Raw genomic sequence first — 22,379 nt, forward strand, 5'->3', positions numbered from 1 at the left:
CGATGATTTACAATTGGAAATAAACAGAATGCCTTCAAGGGGGCAGGCACACGAGTACTAAAAGAAGTGTTTAAATTTAAGCTAAGAAATTAAAATTACATATTCTCTGTTTGAGAGTGTTTGATTCTTTTTTTTTTCTCTATGTCTTCTCTTCATTTTTATATTCCCTTGATGATTTCCTCGTGACAAACCGCTTGGAAACTGCTTGATCGTTTTATAATTACCCACTTTTTTTATGGTGGCTAACTTGTCGTGGAACTACCGTCTCTAACTGTTGTCATTACTCTTTGTCGTTCAACCGCCTTCAGCTGGGCTCCTTGAATCATGGAATGTGATAAGATTACTCAATAACTGCTATTCTGGATAACCATAATATTTTATATTTGTTAAGATCCTAGGCGATTCGAAAGTTTGGGCGAGAACGGGGTCATCGCTCTGGGCGACCGTAAGGCACTCCATTCGCTCAGATTCTGGGCGTCTTGCAAGTTTGGACGATGATGTTACTATGTTTGTGGGCTTCCACTGCATTCATCAATAATCCTGTCTGGACCTTTATCCTGGACTCCCCAATTGGGCTTCACTCTTTAGGCTATTTGATTTGAGCTGCACTTTTAGTGTATCAACAAGAAGAAAAAGTCAGAACCCGATTGGAAAACACATTTCGCCGTTAATTAGTGAGTTTCTAATTTCCTTTGGTTCTTGAAGTAGTAAGTTTCTTATTCTGTCCCCTTTTTCAATTAGTAGGGTTCCTACTTTATTTGGGTTGGAAACTAAAAAAGACATTAATACTGCAGAAGACCTCAACCATTTCTTATTGCGTTCAGTTGGAAAACTAGAGAATAAGGCATTTAATGTTCATTTAATAAACATCAATTCTCTCAAAAGGCAAGCTAGTGGGATTGACATAAATCAACTACTTTATCTCAAGAATGAAAATGTAACAATTGTTAGGACCTATAGATTTTAAATTATTTTAGAGCACTAAATTTTCATTATGTTTAAATTAGATAAGCAAATGTACTCTAGTGTTATTATGGATTATTGATCGTGACCGATTATCTTATTGTAGCAGAGTAAATTATGAATAAAGTGCAAAATGAAGATGATGGTGCTTTGGCGGAATCTAATGATGAGAAACGGTATAAATCCACTAACATAGTGGATGGTGAAACCTCATTGGGAGACAATGTAATTGTGCCTGAGGTGGATATAGAGTTTAAGGATTCATAAAATATATTTGACATGTACAAAAATTATGTATATGCCATTGGGTTTCCAGTTAAGAAAAGAAATTCGAAAGTGGAGACGATTGAAAGTAGAGATATATTACAGTGACATGTAGCTGAGAAGGTCGAGAATCGGTAATATAATAGATCTTTGAAGCCACAACCAACAATACATGTGGGTAGTAAAGCCAGAATTTTTGCTTCTACGGATATTTATGGAGTGTGGATAATTAGCACAACCTACCTTGACCACAATCATGAAACTAGCCCTTCGAAGTCCAGGTTATTCCGATGCAACAAAGAGTTGAGTACACATGTGAAATGCAAGCTACAAGTTAATGATTTGATAAGAATTCTATAGCATAAAAGTTACAATTCTGTAGTTATAGAAATAGGTGATTATTAAAACATAAGTTGCATGGAGAAGGATTGTTGAAATTACATTGAAAAAGTGAGACGATTAAGACTTGGAGAAGGAGAAGCTACAGCAGTACAAACATACTTTTCAAAAATGCAAGCACAGTGCTTGGGATTTTTCTTTAGTATGGATTTGACGATGATTCCCAGCTGAAGAACGTAATTTGGACAGATAATTGTTGTAGGGATACATTTTGATACCACTTACCTGACAAACAATTATGACGTGCATTTATCCTCTTTTGTTGGCGTCAATCATCAAAGGCAATAAAAACTTCTTGGTTGTGGATTGGTATAAAACAAAGACACAAATACTTTTGTCTGATTGTTTAGAACACAGCTCTAGTGTATACATGGTCAAGCATGGCATGGAATAATTACTGATCAAGACAGGGCAATGCAAAATGTAATTCAGTTTGTTTTTTCAAACATAAGACATAGATGGTGTTTGTGGCACATTTTGAAGAAGTTGTCTGAGAAGTTTAGATACTACGATAATAAAGGATTGATATTTGGAGCAATACACAAATTAGTATATGATTCCAAGTTTATTCAGGAATTTGAAGAAGGTTAGGTTGCGATGATTGATACTTATTGCTTGTAGGATAACGATTGGTTGTCCAGGCTGTATGAGAACAGAGGTGTTGGATTTCTTGTTCATAAAGACTAGTTTCTGGGTAGGGATGTTAACGACACAAAGAAGTGAAAGTATGAATGCATTCTTCAATGAGTTTGTACATTCTAAGACATTATTAAACAGGTATGAACAAGCACTGTGCAATAAAGTTGAAGAGTTCCAAGCTAATTTCAAGTCATTTTTTCAAATGTTGCCGTGTGCCACACAATATGAAATGGAGCAGCAATTTCAATCAATTTACACCATTTCTAAATCCAAAAAACCTAAGGCTGAGTTTACGGAGAAGGTTTATTGCGACCTCATCTCTACTTCAGAGGGAAACTTAGGGAAAACGTATGAGGTTCGGGAGGACGTTATGTGTGGCAGGCTATAAAAGAAGAAAATATTCATCGTCTCATTTGATAGACATAATTCTGATATTGTTTGTAGTGCCATTTGTTTGAGTTTTGGGAAATAATTTGTCGGCATGCAATTACAGTACTGATTTGTAGTAACATCACGTTACTTCGCGAGAGGTGCATAATTCGGAGATGGAGGAAAGACGTTAGTAGAGCACACATGAAAATCGTAGTGAATTATGACAATTTGTTTAGTAATCCTAAACAGTTGAGATACGATGATATGTGCCGTGCTTTTGAACAGGTGGTGGACCTTGCAGAAAACGATGAAGGTTGAGCATTTGTGATTATGGACTTGATAAAACTTCAACATCAAGATCTCATGATGTCAAAAAAGTTGTTTAGTGAAAGCAATGCCATGTCTAATAATCCTATTCAATAAGCCGATTAGTGCAGTAATTTTCAAAATCATGATAGCGTGACTGTACGTGATTCGATGTCATCGTGCACAAAGGAAGTGCCCAAGAAACTTCGGAGAAAAGGTCCTTTGGAGTTGAGTTTGAAGAAATGCAAGGTGCATTAAATGCTTAGACTATGAACTTCAAATGTTTCCAATAATCAATACTGATCACATTCTATGCACATTCAGGGAAGTTCAACATCAAACAAAGGAAAGCGACCGAAAACGAGGTAAAAGGGATATGTTAGAGAGTGTTGTCGACATTCAGCAAGCTTAAACACAACAACATTTCGTGCAGACACTGAACTCATATTTACAATACTCCATGTCGGCAACATTCTTGTTATCCTAGTATTCCATCGCGATACCATTCTCCCTTCCAAGAGCATTACCGTCTTCAAATTTGGTCCCCCTTCATCAACAAACTTTATGTATAGTTCACAAGATAAGAACAATGTATGACATTTCAACTTCAGATGTATAGTTATGTCATGCATACACCTATTAATGTTCTCAATGTATTGTAGGTTAAGTAATGCCATACTGTTTTTTGCCTTTATTGTTATGTCATGCATACACCTATTAATGTTCTCAATGTATTGCAGGTTAAGTAATGCCATACTGTTTTTTGCCTTTATTGGACCAAGGTAGCTCAGGCAAGAGAGGGTCAATTTTATTTTCACCACCAATGACAAGGAAGATAGCATCGACATTTACATGCTACTATTCTTATTTTTTTGGATATTGTATGATGCTATAACTTATGGTAAAGTATATATATGAAAGTATGGCTTATCATTTTTTGGTTATTTAGTCTTTTTCTATAAATTGTGCGATTGTTTTGTATTTCTGTGTTTGGTTCGAGTTGATTTTGTATGCATGGTTGATTAAAAGCTATTAAGAAGTTAAAATCTACAGCTGGCCGAGCTGATTGGTTTTAGTACTGCCTCTCAGCAACTTAACGGCTGCATATAATGAAATTCAGTGGCACAAATACTAACTCTTGCCTCTTATAGTTTGGGGAGTTAGATAGACAGGGCCATATATTGAATCAATTTTAGTTAGATAGACAGGGCCATATAGACAGGTAGTAATTTTAGCTTGCCATATCCTTGTTGTTATTCTTTTGGTTGATATTTGAATTTGGAGACGGAAGCTTCGAAATTTGAAGAAAGATTTGGTTTCATACTTGGTTCATTTATGGATTTTGATTTGGGAATGGAAGTTTTTGTGGTGGATTTTTCTCTAATTTTGGGAATGTAATTATTTTGACAAATGGAGTTTTGTGTAGCTCGAAGTTTATTTGCTTCGTTTTCCTTTACTCTGGGTTTAATTTCTCAAATTATGTACTTAATATTTTGAACTTTGCCTGTGATTTTTACATTCACAAATTCAGGGGCACTTACATTTGTAAATTTAGATGCACAACCTAAGATCTAGTGTTATGTTTATCTCTTACCTACTAAGTTTAAAATGGGAAGTACACTGGTAATATAAAGTAGATTGTTCACGAAAATAATATTTCAATTTAAACCACCGTATCATAACAAGTAATAAAGTGAAATTTAGAGTTTTGAATATCGTCTCTTAAAGATTGACTTAGTTAAATTTTACCTATCTCGACCTTAATCGAAACCAAATTATCAAACTTGATTTGTTGTAACTAAATTTAACCCTACTTAGACTAAATAAGCAAATATGTATGATTTGAATGAATTAAAATGCAAAGTGAATGTGTTGAATGCAAGTCGATATACTCAATGAATATGAAGCACACTAGGATCATGAATCCCCAAGCAATCATCACCTTTAACCCTAGTTTCACAATTTGACAACACATTGAATTTTTGAAGAATTAATACTCCTAAATCTATCCAACAATCTCTTTCGAGTAATGTTGAATCTATTCACATATACCATCAGCTTGTATCTCTATAACGGGTACAAATATACAAGAAGACATGTAATATTGTGAGCACTTAAAGATTCACACAAAACATAGCAGTATATCTTTATCCCCTATCGGATCCTACGACATTTATACCCTGTCAAACTTATTCCCCTTCTCTCGAATGCATGAAATAAGTCACCACACTTATATAATTACGTGCACGTAATTATGGAAGCAATTAATTGTATATAAATCATTCAACAATTGCATAACATGTTTACATTTAAATCTAGTCTAACATAGCGGTGGAATTAAACAAATAAAGGGGGAATGACATCAGTGATAATTTGACGGAACGTGATTAATTTTCCAATTTTTCGCAAAAGGATAGATTGATTTTAAACGCATAAAAATTTGGAATTTCCTTCTCCCATGTTCGCCGCCCGTCTCGTGTCTCTGCCGTCTCCTTCAATTGTGGTGCGTAATTGTGTCTTGTTTTTTTAAAATTTTTAGCCTCCTGTTTCTGTATTTTCTGTGCTTGTAAATGTCTTACTGCCCTTTTTTATTTCCCCAAACAGCTGCCCAATGTCTCTCTCCCCAGCTGCGACTTCTATGTTATAATTTTTCCAACTTTCGGCAGTCCACCAATTTTATTCTAATTTTCTCCCCTCTAAAGCTGCCATTTTTTCTGTCTGCATATATGATAATCCCCAACGGCCATTGACTTTACTTGTTCAGCACTTAATTTCCAGCCTCCTCCAATCTACCGACTTGTGTATATGAATAATCCCCAAAAGGGATTCCAATTTTTTGTCCCCATTAGCTTTTTGCTGTGTAGCTGTATATATATATATATATATATAGTACAAGTTGCAGCGGCCAATTGTTTTGTGGAATTAGAATTCTTTTCTTAAAATCCCACTAATTGTATCATTTTTAATTCAGCCACCAATTTTATTATTTAATTCAAAACTCCAATTCCAACCTAATTTGTCTTTTATTTCATCTCCTTCATTCGACAATTTACTTTTGGTTTTACAATTCCCATAGGCCTTTGTGGCCTAAGTGCTCTCAAGGCCCAATTTCAATTCCAATGTATTCTTTCAAGTAATGCATTTTAGTCCTTCGATTTCTATAGTGTAGACTTTGATCCACAAAATTGCAATTTCATTCAATTTCATCATTCTTTCTTTTGCATTTCTTTGTCTACCGAGACCTCGTGTCTTCAATCAATTGGTACTTAACTCTTTCACGTCCTCGATTTTGCTTTTGGGGTCATCTTTTGGTGATTTTTATTTTGGTCCTTGAACTTTTGTTTTCTTACTTTTTGGTCCTTTTTCGTTCATTTTCTCTTAAATTGCGCCATACTCATCAATCTTGTCCTAAAAAATGAAATTATACAGAATTAAGTTATATTCAAACACTTTTGTCAACAATTAGTCATGTTTTTGAACCCTTGCAGGTTTCTTTACTCAAGTTATAAAGACTCGATAAGATGACTGTTTATTAACTTCTCCCCTTTGTGCTTTCTATATGATCCCTGTAGCGAGTTTTAGGCTGATGACTTCCAAACCAGTTGCCTTTGGAGCTCCAGGTTTTTAAACCCTTGTACACTTACTTGCTCGACTCATAAAGGATTTGAAAGAAGTTTTATTTTTACACATATTAATTTTATGCCACTCTTTGTTTTTCTAGACATTTTGTTTTCAAAACGAACCCCCAATTTAAGACTTTCACATAGTTTTCATCTCACTGGTCTAGGCAATCCACACAATAAAAATTCATGCACGAAACCCCTACTTATCTCAAAGTTCCCCTGTAATTTTTCAACCATCTCCAAACTATTCTAAAGTGGTTCACGGGTTAATACAATAGAGATTTTTCTGGTTTCTCCCAATATGTTCATGTATACAATCACTAACCTAACATATAGAGCATGAGTGGCATTCGCAAAGAATGTCAAATCTTACATCAACTATTATCAGTTAATGAAATCATGAACCATATCCACAGTTCCTAACGCATACTTATTCCAATATTCATATCATTGCCGACAAGACTATTAAGCCCACACATGCACACAAAGTCATACAGGAAGCAGTAAATCAACCACATTTACTGATAAATATCAACGGTGCCTTTCCCATATTACAATTTTCCTCCAAATCTTAACCCTGTTCTTCTCCAAGTAGCGTGACGTTCTACCATCACCCATTTCGAACTCAACAATATGCACTTCAATATCTTCATAAGGTTTAATCACAAACTTAATTTATGAGCAAACGATAAAGTCGAGAGATTACGTGCTAATTCTCTCTTCTTTGAATGCTACTAACTCTTTTTGGTCCGTTATGATTAACTTTTCGATCTTTTCATGTTTCTCTTCATTAATCGAAGTTTTATCAAGCTCAATGTTCGTATTCGAAACTTGTGGCAAAGAAACTATGACATGCTCATGGAAAGTCTCTTCCTCTTTTTGTATTTGTTGGAAGGTCAGTAGACATGATTCCCTTAGCTGCGGTTCATTAATGATTGGTGCAAAAAATAATCCAATAGGGAAATCACCCAAATCAAATTGTGTTGGGAGAAATAATGTAGTAGGCAAGTCACCCAAGATAGCTTTATCTAGTTCACGTTTCGATTTTATATCTTATAATCGCTGCCTATAATGAAATCTCCTAAAAACATAACGCCCTCATCAATTTCTTGAGTTGTCAGTTGATGTTGTCTTATGATGAAGTCGCATATGAGCATTTTATTGAAATCAACCACAACCAAGATAAATAAAGTCAAGCTAAAACGCAATCCCCGATAACGGTGCTAAAAACTTGTCGACGAAAAATATATTTCGATTTAAACCCCGCAAGTATATGGCTCGTTAACAAGTAATAAAGTGGATGCTGAGTCCAAGTACCGTCCCACAAGGATTGATTTAGTTCAATTTCTATTACCATGACCTTAATCGAAACGAGAATGATGAGAATGTGTTTGTTGCGAATTGATTATACCTAAACTAGGGTATGTACGCAATTATGTATTAATTTAATGAAATTAAATGTAAAATGATATTTGAATGCAAGTTTGATGAAATCAATGAATATGAAGCGTATTAGGATCACAAATCCCCAAGCAGTGCTTACATTTAACCATAGTTCCACAATTCGACAACACATTGAATTTTTGAAGAATCAATGCTGCTAAATCTATTCAAAAATCTCTCTCGAGTAACGTTGAATCTACTGCCATATACCACTAGCCTATATCTCTATGACGGGGGCAAATATGCAAGAATGCATGTAGTTTTGTGAGCACTTAAAGATTTATGCAAGGTATAGCGATAATCTCTATTCCCTATTGAACGCTACGATGATTTATATCTGTCGAACTTACTCCCCTTCTCTGGAATGCATGAAATAAGTCACCATACTCACACAATTACGTGCACATAATTATGAAAGAAATCAATTGTATATAAATCATTCAACAATTGCATAATGAGTTTTGATGTCAAAATTGCAAAACTAGAGATTAAAAAGTTATATAACAACTTTCATCGATCTCCTAGTACATAAAAATCTAGCCTAGCATGATGGGAAGAAAACAAACTAACTAATAAAGAAAAGACATCACCAATTTAAATCTTGAACTGAATCCTTGCGTCTTCATGTTAATCTTCACGTTTTTGCCTTGTTCTATGCTCTCAAAGTCCTTAGGAATATGTTAGAATGCGTAGTGAATGCTTAGGGGTAGCCCTGGGTTGTAAAATACCTTCCAAAATTTGTTTCCATAAGAATTTCAATCAGAATAGGAAACTGGAACTTTTACATCGCGATTGGCCTAGGGATTTGTCCAGACTAAATTTTTTGCCTCAGTAATTGTTTTAGCTGCCCACTCAAACAATTGGGCTGTCCTCAGTTATAAAAACTCCCGAATGTTGCATTTTAGTCCCCGAATTCAATTCCCTATTCTTTCAAATCCTTTCTCTTTCATTTTCAATTTGACTTTTAATTGCATCCAATTGAACCCACAACATCTTTAATCTTCATTTTGTGGTCCGAATCAACTATTGAAATGTTGCAATTTAGTTCTCATACTTTGGATTTCCCCCCATTTCTTTTCCAATTGCTTAGAAACGAGTCCAACAATGAAATAAATGAAAAGTTACCCAAGTAACAATCAATACTTTCATGACTTAAAAACTTAGTAATACGATCCAAATAAGTGCACAAGATGTACTTATCATAGATTTTAGTGCATTTACTGGTTTTAAGCATTGTAGTTTTATGGTAAAGTTGTGTAACACTTGCAGTTTCTGTTCGGTAGCATTTCAAGTTTTATGTCTATCTAATCGAAATTATCCATATTCTTAATGTTTTCTAACCGCATTTCTATCCATTTGTATAGCCTGTATAACTTCATTAAATGTAACAAAGTTGGATACAATTTAAAGTTATCAGTAATAGATGCAAAAAGTAGCCTTTTAATCAACAACAAAAATAAACAATTCAAATCTCACAATGCTTACATTCCTCATGTGTTGCTTCAGAATTGGCCTTGCATCTTGCAAGGAATGCAGCCTAAGCCTTTCCAATATTTTCGTCCTTTCCAGCCGAAGCCTTGAGGGTGCTTTGCTACAAGCATGCCCAAAAGAGAAAGAATGGGGCGATGATTGAATAGAGATGTTGAAAAAGTTACACGATTTTTGGATACTGTCATGATCAACCACAGTTTTTAGAACTTCCCAAATCTACTTTATTTTTCTTTTGCTGTCAATGTGGTAGCAATGTTCAAAGACATGTATGATTTTGTTCGAAGAAGTGGCAACAACATTAAAATATTTTTTATTATTTTTGCTTCATAATTATATGAAAGACTTGTATTGTATATTGTATACTAGACAATTGCACATCATATATGCAAGGCTAAAAATATACAATGCAACTAGTTGACCTTCAAATAGTTTACAGAGTTCAAATAGATTTGGTCATAATAATCCTACATATACAAAATTTTATGTAATAAACCGTTCGAATCATAACTGTTAATCAAGTCGACCCCTTTCCTTGTGCATTCCACTTTGTCCTACCTTCTGTCTTGCATATCGTCACGTTCATTGAAATTCGAAGGTCTACTTCATCATTGAAACGAATATGAGATTGGAGCATACATGACATATCGTCAGCTCTTTCGTTTGTCGCATGATTAATTGAGAAAGTACTACTAGAGGATTGACCGCTTGATTTTTCTTTGACGACCTATTTCCAAAAACCACATTTGTCACTCCAGTAAAGAAATAAATGACTTTTATTGGTAGTCTCCTTCTTGACCACGAAGCACATCTTCAATCTATGCTTGCATGATGAATATCGGCGTTTTCTTGGGCATTCGACAAAGAAGTGAGTTTTAGATCTACAACTATGACAGATTCCATAATTTCTTCCAGGCATTTTGAGATGGGAATAAACCACGGATTTGGTATAACTAAACCCATATAAAGCTAAAAATAAAAAAAAAAAATAATAATAATAATAAAAATAAAAAATAATGCACGCTAACTCCTGTCGTTGGAATTTTTGAGTAATTTATTCAAATTTCAACAATTTGAGAGTGAAAAAGACGTGAATAGGAACTGCAAAGATAAAAAAAAAAAAAAAAAAAAAAAAAAAAAAAAAAAAAAAAAAATATTCAAATTTCAACAATTTGAGAGTGAAAAAGACGTGAATAGGAACTGCAAAGATTAAAAAAAAAAATCTACAACATAAACAAACAAATATTATTGTTCAAACCCAAAATGTTCACAGCTTAAGCTCCACATCTCTTCTCGATTAAAAAATTTGCTCTTCATAAAACAAACACTTTCTGAACTCTTCTCAAAAAATTCTAAGCAAACTCCATAATAATTCAAAACTATAAAACTCAATCAAAATCTTCTCTTTCTCCTTGTTTAATTCACGAGAAATCACTTTGAAATCCAACTTTTTTACACAAAATTGATAACCCCTCACTTTAAAATTATTTGATATCACTCCTTAGTAGAAACATCAACTTTACAACATTCCCATCCATCTTCAAAAACCCACCTGTGTAAAGCATAAAAGTTAAATTTGTCGTAAGTGAGGGAAATCTGGTGCTGACTTAGCTACCGGCCAGAGATGGTCAAGCGTGCAGATGTGAAACCATGGATGGTAGAGCAGCCAAAATGGACGCAAAAATTCTGGTGGAGTGCAACCGTATATCCAAAATAGTCAAATGATAGAATAGTAGATGGAAGTGCCGCGGGAGGAACAGTAGTACCTTCGATTGCAGCCGAAGATGGTGAGCCATGGGAGAGGTCTTGGCAGTGTGTGAGTTCCTTCGGGTGAAATGTATTGTGTGGGCGACGGGTGTAGAATTGAGGGAAAGAGGCCAGGACGTTGAGTTAGATTAATTGGTCATTTTTTTTTTTTTTGGGCCAGGTAAGCCAGGATTTTGGACCTGGCCTTGTAATGGGACTGGTCATTAAAATCGAATTGGACCAATCGGTCCGGATCGCGAACTAATAAATCAGACAATGGTCCTTTCTTGTTTGAATTAATTAGTTCATTATCATATTTAACTGTACTAGTCGGAGTTAAACGTGCTTTGCACATTATTGTAAAATTAATTGATGTAAAAATAATATTTAATATCAATTTGTTTGGAGGATTTTATGAGTTTCAAATGAACTAAAGAAAATAAAATTTAGAACTGAAATTTAAGAGAAGAAAATTAAAATCTCTAAACTAAACTTCTATGATTTAAATTTTTTGTGATGATGAAACATTACAAACGAGCAACCTTTTTTCTACATTTCATACATAAGAATTAATTGCTTATACATGAATTTAAGCTCCCATTAAATTCCTAGATATATGAATATAAATAAATTCATCAATAATAATTTTAGACTCATGTAGATCAAAATTCATCAAATTAAGATTCATTAAGTATATATTAATATGAATGTTAATTGATTGAAAATTATAACACGAAATTCATACTTGACGAGAATTTTGTAGTACTTAGAACATATCGAAAAATGAAAAATAGGATATTATTTAAATAATTGAGTTGTAGTATGATTAAAATCTTCTAAAAAATAATTCTCAATTAATGTGATATTTAACATATTAAAAATTAAAAATGGCACAAATGATCACATGCAAGACATACTGCGTCACACTTCTACACCGTTATTTATCTCATATAGATGGATGATTTGGCATAACTCATACGTTTATAATAAATAGAAAGAAGTAATATAATGGAGAGGAACATCCAATCTTATCCATGATTACAAAGTGTGAACTTACAAAAGATACACACACACTCTCTAAAAATACCACTCTCATTACATGATTCCTAAAACATAATTAAGATTACTTCGAAATTTACTAATAGAGCTATTTAGTAATTGATTTTCTTCAAGAAATTAGTTAAGTAAATTAGTTGATTTGCGTCGTAACACTTGCTAAATTAACTTTTAAGTTAAATAATAACTTGAGTAATGCTATTTAGTATCAGTTGTGTCATCGGTTTACGTGACAATCGCATGACACTAAATGATAAATTCAATTAAATGCAATGTCATGTAATTCATTTATATGAATCTGTCAGTTATGACCACCTAAATTGATACTATAGCATCACTGGTACTAGATGATATTATTCTAACAAATCACATTGGAAAATCTTTAGATAAGGAGTCTTCTATCATGACTCAAAGGTCCTTTAATTCTTCAATTATCTGTTCGTCAATTATTACTTTGTCTTTCCTATATATAAATATTCCTCATAGTAAGATAATTAGAAGTTGAGTTTATTTCTATTAATTTGGGGAATTTCCCTTTGTGATTGGGTTGTTTTGCTTGAAAGTAATAATACATCTTCATCTCCACAGGAACAAGTTGTTATGAAATGGGGAGGTTATATGAAACAGTATGAAGTATTGATCGTACAAACAAGAACAATATTAAAACCAAAAGAGAGATTAGTGAAGGAACCTAGTAATTTATTAATTGACAACAAATTAAGAGAAAAATACAATTTCAACAATCTTAGCAATATCAAAACTGAATGAAGAGGCTACTATTTAATGGGACATGTCAAAACCCTGTAAGTAATTTTAAAGATGGAAATTAGGTCAAAATACGAGTAAAATCGATATATAGTGAAATACCCGGACGGTTCTATTGCTCAAGCGCCGTCTAGCAGTAGGTGAGATACAGCCTTGTCACTCAAGCGAGAGCTTGGTGACATGCAGGCGATAGTTCCCTCTCCAAAAAAGTTTCTTTCTTGCTCGAGTGGCTAGCTAGCGATAAGTTAGCTAAAATTTGACGACTTTTTTTCTGATCCATAACTTTGATCTCTTCATAACCACTTCAACTAAAAATTCAATACTTACTAAAATTTGGGTCACATTACAACAAATCTGCACCTTGAAACAAATTTTGGTCAACGATAAAAGTTTCAAAATTTCTCTACTAGAAAAAATAAGTCCGACTGCAATGAAATAGACTGAACTCTTTAATCAAAACCAAACTTCTCCACTTCACAAAAAATTACTCTTCCTCTTCCACAGTATCCATAAATGCTACCCAAACCCAAACAATGGGTTCCCAAAATTTTCACGAGGAATTCAAGATTTACCAAACAAGATCGAAACACACTTCGTAGCAGAATCAACTTCAAATGTTTTAACTGAAGCCCCTTTGCTAGTATCGACATCTTTAAAAAAAACATACTTAACCAAATCAACATTCCTATGCCTATCCTTAATGGATCCTTCCCTAGCAGTTGAAGACGATTGCACCTCAAACAATGGTGGCAAAGCAAAATTATCCATATCCTCCGAACTCATCCAAGTAGTGTTTTTCAATAATGACCCAGAGCCAACTCCCAAAGGTATTGTACCAAACTATATATCTAGCACGACACTAAATTTGTGCTAATGATTCTTTATCGATTCTGCACAACCTTGCAAGTTGTACAACATGGACTTCTCTCGCCATTACAGTACCGTATGAACATCATTCCGGGCCTTCAAGACTCTACCTCTTCCAGAACTCATAACCCTTAGAATCAAGGGTACTTAGTAAGATGAAATTCTTCTTCAAATATGGAACATTTCGAACCTAGCCATAATGTTCTAATTGTTCCATCCAACAACTTCAATCTAACCCTGCCAATATCAGCTACCAAACAAGATCGGTTGTTACCCGTGACAATGACACCTTATGTCACCACTTCATATATTTCCAATAATCCTGATTGGAATACATATGAAATGCACAAACTATATCCAAAAATTCACTCCTCGTCAAGTTTGGATTGCACCTCAAAAATCATCAATCTCCATCATTCAAGTAGTTCTCAGTTATGTTGGCCTTGTCCAACGTATTTGATTGCTTCCCATAAGTTACAGTAGAATTATCTTTGCTTTGCAGCTTCTCGCAACCCCTCTTGATATGTCTTTTCTTCTTGCAATAAAAACATACCAGATTGCTGTAACTCGACCTCGACTTACCTCCATCATCGATCACTATAAACACAAGAGCTTCTTCACCTCTGGACTCATTTCCAACTAGACGCTTCATCTTTTCCTTAGAGAACAAAGCATCATACATGTCTTCATTGGTGAGCGTGTCAAGAATGTACAAAATTGTATCACTGAACGATGAAAAGGAAGCAGGCCATGAACACAAAAGGATCAAAGCCAAGTCCTCTTCATCATATTTTACCTCTAACGTTTCCAAATCAGTGATGATCTCCTTGAACACGGCCAAATGGTTTTCCAATGATCCTCCTTCTACTATGCAATGAGAATTTAACCTATGCTTCAAATGCATTTTACTCATCAAAACCTTTGGTCATGCACAGTTGTCCCAACTTCAACTTCAATGCAGTAGCTATCTTTTCCTTCAAAATATCCTAAAGAATGTTATTAGATAAATGAAAATGAATCTACGAAAGTTCCTTCTGATCCTTCTGTTGCTAATTCTCTGTTGTCCAAGTTATGTGCATCTCGTCAAATTCTAACAACGCATCATCCAAATCCATCTTTGGCAATACAGCTTGCATCTTCACTTGCCACAAAGAAAATCGTGTATTGCGATCCAAAAGTAGAATTTTATAATTCATGGCTGCCATTAATAACAGAAACTTTAAACAAAATCACAACCTTACTCTTATATCACTTGTAACGAGACGGGGAGGTTATATGACACAAAATTATATTCTCCCTGTACTCGCCCCATTACCTGTTTAAGGCAGGACGATTTGAATGCTCTATTTACATACCCATTTAATTTTTTATAATTATTTTAATTACCCTCATTCATTTAAGCGAGACAATAATATAATTATTAAAATTTTTAATTAATTTTTAAAAATTAAATTATTCAAATATATTTGGTAAACTAAGGATTTTATTATTTACTATATTCCTTAGATAATCTTAGTTGTCATGTTCTATTAGAATTAATGAAATTTCGTGGAGTTATTAATTTAAAGTATTGAATTCTATATAAAAAAAATTAAACGCGGCGGGGGCGGAACGGGCCATAAGTATTGAGTTTGACGGATATTTTTGTTATCCCTACCTAAATTGAATGAAGAGCCTACTATTTATAAGAAACATATCAAAACCCTAGAAGTAACATAAAAGATGAAAATTAGGTCAAAACACGCGTGAAACCGACATAAAGTGAAAAACCTGGATGGCACTGTCACTCGAGTGCCGTCTAGCAGTAGGCAAGCGACAGAAATGTTTCCCAATTGCTCGAGTGGCCAGCTAGCGAAAATTCGACGTTTTCTTCTCGATCAATAATCTTAATCTCTTCATGACAAATTCAACTTTTAGATTCGTGTATTTTAATTTTTCGTAACGAGAAAATATAAAATACAATAAGAAAAGATGAAGAGTGGATTTATAGAAGAAACCCGAAACACTCAAAAGTACTGATTTTCGAAAAACTAATAAACTGTTGAGACAAACAGTACTTTATAAAAATAATTAATCCATGCTTCCATTCGTCTACTGCTTATGTTTTAAATTAACAATATTTACATCATATATCTTAAAACCAAGGAGTGCATATTGAAATTGCTTCCATTCCTCCATATGATCCACAATCTATGATTTATTAAATATCACATCACATCAAGTGAAAAATATTTTTTAAATGATTTTAATTCTACTACATTTCAATTATTTCAATAATATTTTACTTTTTGTTTTTCAATATGTAACAAATATTACAAAATCCTTGTCATGTATGAATTTCGTGTTATTGATTTTCAATTAATTAATATTCACATTAATCTTGACTTAATGAATCTTGATCTACTTGAATCAAGAGTTCTTATAAATGAATTTATATCTATTCATATATCTAAGAATTTCAATGGGTGTTTAATTCATGTATTAGAAATTAATTCTTTTTGTACCAAATATGGTAAAATGTTGCTCATTTGTAGTATTTTATTATCACAAAAAATTTGAATCATAAAAGTTGAATTTTGAGAGTATAATTTTTTTTCTTAAATTTCTATCATAAATTTTATTTTATTTAGTTCGTTTGAAACTCATCAAATCCTATCAACAATTTAGCATCAAAATTAAATTTATAACATTTATAAAGTATTTTAGAATGACGTACAATATACACTCAACTCTAACTAATCTCCTATAATAATGAGAAAAAAATTACACATAATCACCACTACGATTAATTTAACCACTTCAAAATAAATAAAATATAAAATTAAAATAAATATCATTTCTCCTTGAAAATACCAATATCCTCAAAAGTTGGATTTTCTGAAAAGTATTCGTGTTTTCTCACTTCTTCAATTTATAATTAAATATTATTATTCTTCGATTCTTAATAACAATAATGCTAAATCCACATTCTTTCTCTTATATTGATTTTGATATCTCCTTTATTTTCAGAAGAGTAATGCAATTTAACCTCAACGGTTGTATTCTCAATTTAGGTGGCGCTTATGCGACATTAATTGATAGATAACATTAAATAACTCATTTAATTTCACATTTTATTTAAACTATCACTAGTGTCATCTAGGGATGTAAACGAGCCGGATCGAGCCGGCTCGCAAGCCTAAAGTTTCGGCTCGGGCTCGGCCCGATTAAAATGGCCGAGTTTTTTTGTGGGCTCGAGTGCTCGGCCAAAAAAAATAGGCTCGACCTGAGCTGGGCAGGCTCTCTCTCTCTCTCTCTCTCTCTTTTTTTCCCCCTTCTCTTCCTGCTCCTAAACTGCTGCCTTTTAAGGTAGCGAATGGCTGCCTTTAAAAGGCAGTAGTTTAGACATCAAATTTATTTTTTTTATTTTTTTAAAAAGCTCGCGAGCTCACAGGTTGGCTCGGACAAAGCCCGTGTCCCCAAAATGGGATTCGACCCGAGCCGAGCCACGGGCGGTCCGAGCCGACGAACTCGATTGCCATCCCTAGTGTCATCTAAACAGAGGCTGCAACTCCAATGGGGCTATATATCATTACTCTTTTCAAAATATTGTGAGCAGAAAATCTATTCTTTTAAAACTGTCCAATGGTGTGTTGTTGTGTGGCACAATATGTATAATGATGTAAAAGATGATATACATATAGTATGATTGTTTTAATAAAGGGTAAATAGCACTTAACGTCCCTACTTTACATTGTCATTGTGCAAAACGTTCATACCTTTCATTTTTGGCATTTTAACTCCTATTTCCACATTTCAATGCGCAAAAAGTCATTTTCATCTATTTTTCCAATAAAAATATAATTTTACCCTCCTATTCAAATAATAAAAAAAAAAGAAACTAAATAAAAGGATAAATAACTAATTGCAACAATAGTCCCAAATTTTCAAAAAATTACAAATTAATCACAAATATATAATTAAAAATCAAAATTAAAAAAGAAAAAGAATCATTCATTTTCTTCCTCCAATTTATTTATTTACTTATTATTATTATTATTATTATTATTATTATTATTATTATTATTATTATTATTATTATTCTTATTTTGGATTTGGATTCTTCGAAAATAATATTGAAAGGAAGGGATATTTTGTGCTATTTATCCTTTTAATAAACTTATCAATCTCACAAAAGTCACATCATGACTTGACTATTTCAAGCTTTTTATCTTTCAATTTGAATCATGTTATTTGTACAAATTAGTCTAACAAACTTGATTTAAAAACTATGTGTCGGCAAACCTGTTCCAATTATTTCAAAAACAATTTCTGAAATCAATGAAAATAAATAACCTAAATCTTGTCAACACTTAATTTGTAAACAAATTTTGTAATTTGTACAAAATTTGTACAACTAGATTAATTATTCAATTGAGCCTCGTACAAGATAAGCACTTCATGTAATGAGATTTGAGAACTTTCCAGCATATGCTCTATTGACGTGGCCGACGAAGAATGTCTCGTCATGGTGATTTTCGAGTGCTCTTACCAAGTAATCAAATAGTGCACCACCTTCTTCTATTGCAAACGCATACGTCTACACATTTTTAAAATTTTCGTCATTACAAAGTACTAACTATCCAACTAACTACCGTATTGCCTTATCTTTTATACCGTTAACTCGAAACCATTGAGTTTACAAGGACACCGCATCATTATCTCTTTGTTAAACATTTTCATTATGCATAAACAACGTCAAATTGCCACATTGTTGGGGACCTTGACCTTCAATCCAAGATGTGAACTTTTGTGCTAGATGTTTGATATCATGGTAGCTTGATGATAAATTTAACTTTTCTATCCAACATTCTTGATATTCCATCCATCTTGGAGTTAATTCTTCGATGAATTTCCATTGTTAAAAACTCGTGAATGTTGCCAAGATCTGAACTTGCCTCGTGAGATCAAGCTGGACCGGACCACCCAAGTGGAGCCACAAGGTAAAAAAATAGAAGGGTCTGAACTGCCAACACATACATTGAGGGAGAACCAAAGACTTGAGTTTAGACGTATTTAGCCCTTGTTTGAGCCACTTTTTGAGAGAAAAAATGAATTTTTGAATAGTGTATTGATCGGAAATGTTTGCTTAAAAAATAAGAAAAAGTTCTAAATTTACGTGTAATATTATTTTATTGAAGAATATATTGTTGAAATTATATCACACTTTAGAAGAATTCATTTTCTCCAAAGAATGGGAATCAAACTAGGGCTTAATAAAGAAATTAACAATTCCATTAAAGCAAAATTAGTAGATTCATCATTTCTTGCACTGTGATTTGTCCCCTATGACGGCTCCATAAGATAGGTTATTTCTCGCTTTTCCTCCTCACAACAAAATAAATCAAAGTAGAGACTCAAGGAGCAAAATAAGCACTAGAGCAAGGAGAAACAATGTTGAAATCCCACTTAATTTTCGAGGACGTTATGGGTGTAAAACTTTACTTCAGTAGGAAGAGATGATCCATAAGTGACTACGTTCATGAAGGCTCTGAAGAATCTTACCAATATTATGTACAACATAGAGCAAAACCAAACTACTAATGCATCTAGTCGTTGAGAAAGAATCTGCAATTTTCAGAATGAGTCCTCCCAAAGCCGAACCAACGGGACTAGTGAACTTTCAAGTAGGGATGAGGGTCTCTGACAGGAGGGCAACGTGTCTGACTGCCTTAGAAGGACTAATCTTCCGAGAAGGAAAGATTTTTAATGATACAACACTAATGGATGCTCTTCTTAGGCCTCACAACGAGGACAAACTAAATTTCTACTATGAATTTCTCAATCGAGTTGAGAAGCATATAAGACAAGAATATGCTAGTTCAGATCACAAATAAGAAAGGGAAAATACGAGGAGCCTCATTCTTCATGTTAAAAAAGACAAAAGAATAGACTTCCATTGCACAGAATACCTCTTGTCGTGCTCACAGACGAGCTTCAACCTAGACTTCTATCTCAAGGTATGCATAGCCTACGAAGACCTGGCATCTCTGGAACCCAGGTTGGATTTCGCAAAACGAAGGCTGAATTGGTAGAAGAAATAGACAAAATTAAGGTAAGTGATGAATATCTAGAAATATATCTGCGAATTGGACAGGAGCTACGAGAACCCTTTGATCTAGGTTGAAGATCTTCTTAAGAGATAACTCGGACATTTTTCTAGAAGTCATGAAGATTTGAAAGGAACTGACACAAAAATCGCATGCCACATGCTCAACATCAGTTTGGAGCTATGAACTAAGAAGCGAAGAAGACAACCTCTCAACCTAATAAGATATGAAAATGCGGAGAACTAGAAAAAAATACCAAGGAATAACTTTATTAAATCCTAAGCCGGTAGCCAATCTAGTTTTGGTAAAGAAAAGCAATGGGGGGTTGGAGAGTCTGTATTGGTTTCATCAATGTGAAAAAAGTGTGCACAGAAGATGACTTCCTCATCCCATAATAGATCAGACATTGGACATCATAACTGGACACAAAGCTACTGTTTCATGGACGCGTATTCAAGGTACAATATATCCCCATGTAATAGGGTGTTAAAAGGAATACCTCCTAAAATCACATATTGAAGTCTGTACCGCTAGAAAGTAATACAATTCGGGCTAAAAAATGAAGGACCGACCTGCCAACAGCAAGTGAATGCAATATCTGCCAATTTCATTAGAAAAACTATTTTAAGTCTATGTAGACATGTTTGTGAAAAGCTCGAAAACAATGGAACACATCCGACACATAGTCAAAGTGTTTGCTACTCAACCTACTTAAATGTGCATTTGGGATTAACTCTCGGGAAATTCTTCGGATACAATCGAACCAAATTCAAAAAACATAAAGGAAATGAAGGCCTCAACAAAACCAATGTAAATGCAGAGCCTAATAGTGTGGATTGTCGTTCTTAGTTGCTTCATGTTGAGAGCAATAGATAAATATATACAACATTCTTCGATATGTTCCGAGGAAAAGAGCAGTTCCAGTAGACGGAAGATGTTAGACAACCTTCAAAGCCCTAAAGTCCCAACACACCACTGCTATTGAGCTGGGGAAATAATCTTTCTACTTAGCAATATCCAACTACAGAATCAGCATCGTGCTTATGAGAGGTGAGCATGGAATCTAGCATCCTGTCTACTACGTAATCCAAGCACTCTACAAGGCTCAACTTTGATACACCCCAATGGAAAAGCTAGCGTATGTCTCAGTCGTGTCCTCCAGAAACTGAAGTCCATATTTTCGAGAACACACAATAGAAATACTTACCTTTTACCATTTACGGCAACTGCTCAGAAGTTGGTAACTTACAGTCGACTAGTAAAATAGGAAATTGAAATGAGCATTTCAACCTCATTTAAAAACCGAAAACTTCAATTAAAGGCTACGCACTCGCAAACTTCACTATGGAATTTAGCGGGAAGCCGTTAAGAGGTCCAACGACATGAGGAGGTCCCTTGGGAACTCTACGTAGATTGTTTCTTGATCGAGCTTGAAAACATCATTTCAACCTCATTAAAAGACTGAAAACTTCAATTAAAGGCTAAGCACTCGCAAACTTCATCATGGAATTTAGTTTGGAACCCTTAAGAGGTCCAACGACGTAATGAGGTCCCTTGGGTACTCTTCTTAGATTGATCTTTGATCAAGGCTTGAGTGAGCAAAGGTAGTATTGGTGAGACAGTTCGCTATCATCTACGTTAAGCAATAAGATATTAATTTAAAGCCTCTAACAACAATACAAGGCCTTGATAGCTAAACTTAAAATGGCAAAGAAAATGAAATTCAACCAAGTTGTCGCACACAATGACTCACAACTCATTATTGTCCAAATAAAAGGATCTTACTTAGTAAATGAAAGGATGATGTCGTATCTTCAAGCAGTGTAATGGGAGTTCAACAATTTCGTCGATGTGGAGATCAAGGAAATCCTTAGATTTTGAAACAACCATGCAGACGCTCTAACTAGGCTGGCTACTAGTGAGGGAGCGAAAGAACTAGATAGCATCCCCTTAGGAAGAATAAGGTGGGTGGAATGCAATACTTTGAGTGGCCATATATCCGAAATCGACCTGGATGGTGACATCATCCAATTTCTAATGGATGGTAGGATGTGTCTGATAGTACAAAGGTAAGTAAATTAAGAATAAGAGCCGCAATTTATACCTTAATGAACAATATTCTTCTACAAGCAAGGATATGCTGTACCATTTCTCTTATGCCTAGATGAAGAGGAAGCCTACTATACCTTGAGAGTAGTTCACGAAGGAATAGGCAGTAATCATTCTAAGCAGTACTCATTGGCTCACAAAATCTTGAGACGGAGATACCAATGGCCAACCTTAATGAATGATTCTCTCAAGTTTGTACGGACATGTTGTTTTGCAAAATAAAGCTTATAAACTCTCCCATCTGCCTTTC

The 22,379-nt window shown here is 34.1% G+C and overlaps 1 protein-coding gene across 1 annotated transcript; it reads left to right on the forward strand.

Annotated features, from left to right (window-relative positions):
• The first annotated feature begins 2,040 nt into the window (after window positions 1-2,040).
• On the forward strand, window positions 2,041-3,201 carry LOC111375511 (protein FAR-RED ELONGATED HYPOCOTYL 3-like). Its single transcript, XM_022998345.1, has 4 exons — window positions 2,041-2,212; window positions 2,268-2,620; window positions 2,710-2,922; window positions 3,070-3,201. The coding sequence occupies exons 1-4, from the start codon at window positions 2,041-2,043 to the stop codon at window positions 3,199-3,201; spliced, it is 870 nt and encodes a 289-aa protein (XP_022854113.1).
• Window positions 3,202-22,379: the final 19,178 nt, after the last annotated feature.

Source organism: Olea europaea, unplaced genomic scaffold (assembly GCF_002742605.1).
Source record: "Olea europaea var. sylvestris unplaced genomic scaffold, O_europaea_v1 scaffold1380, whole genome shotgun sequence".
NCBI lineage: Eukaryota > Viridiplantae > Streptophyta > Magnoliopsida > Lamiales > Oleaceae > Olea > Olea europaea.

Excerpts from the sequence above, each read along its gene's own strand:
- LOC111375511 (XM_022998345.1), top strand. The coding sequence starts at position 2,041 with ATGCAAAATGTAATTCAGTTTGTTTTTTCAAACATAAGACATAGATGG. Across the intron at positions 2,213-2,267 it reads TATTCAGGAATTTGAAGAAG|GCTGTATGAGAACAGAGGTG; the intron begins GTTAGGTTGCGA and ends TTGGTTGTCCAG. Across the intron at positions 2,923-3,069 it reads TGTGCCGTGCTTTTGAACAG|TGCAGTAATTTTCAAAATCA; the intron begins GTGGTGGACCTT and ends TAAGCCGATTAG.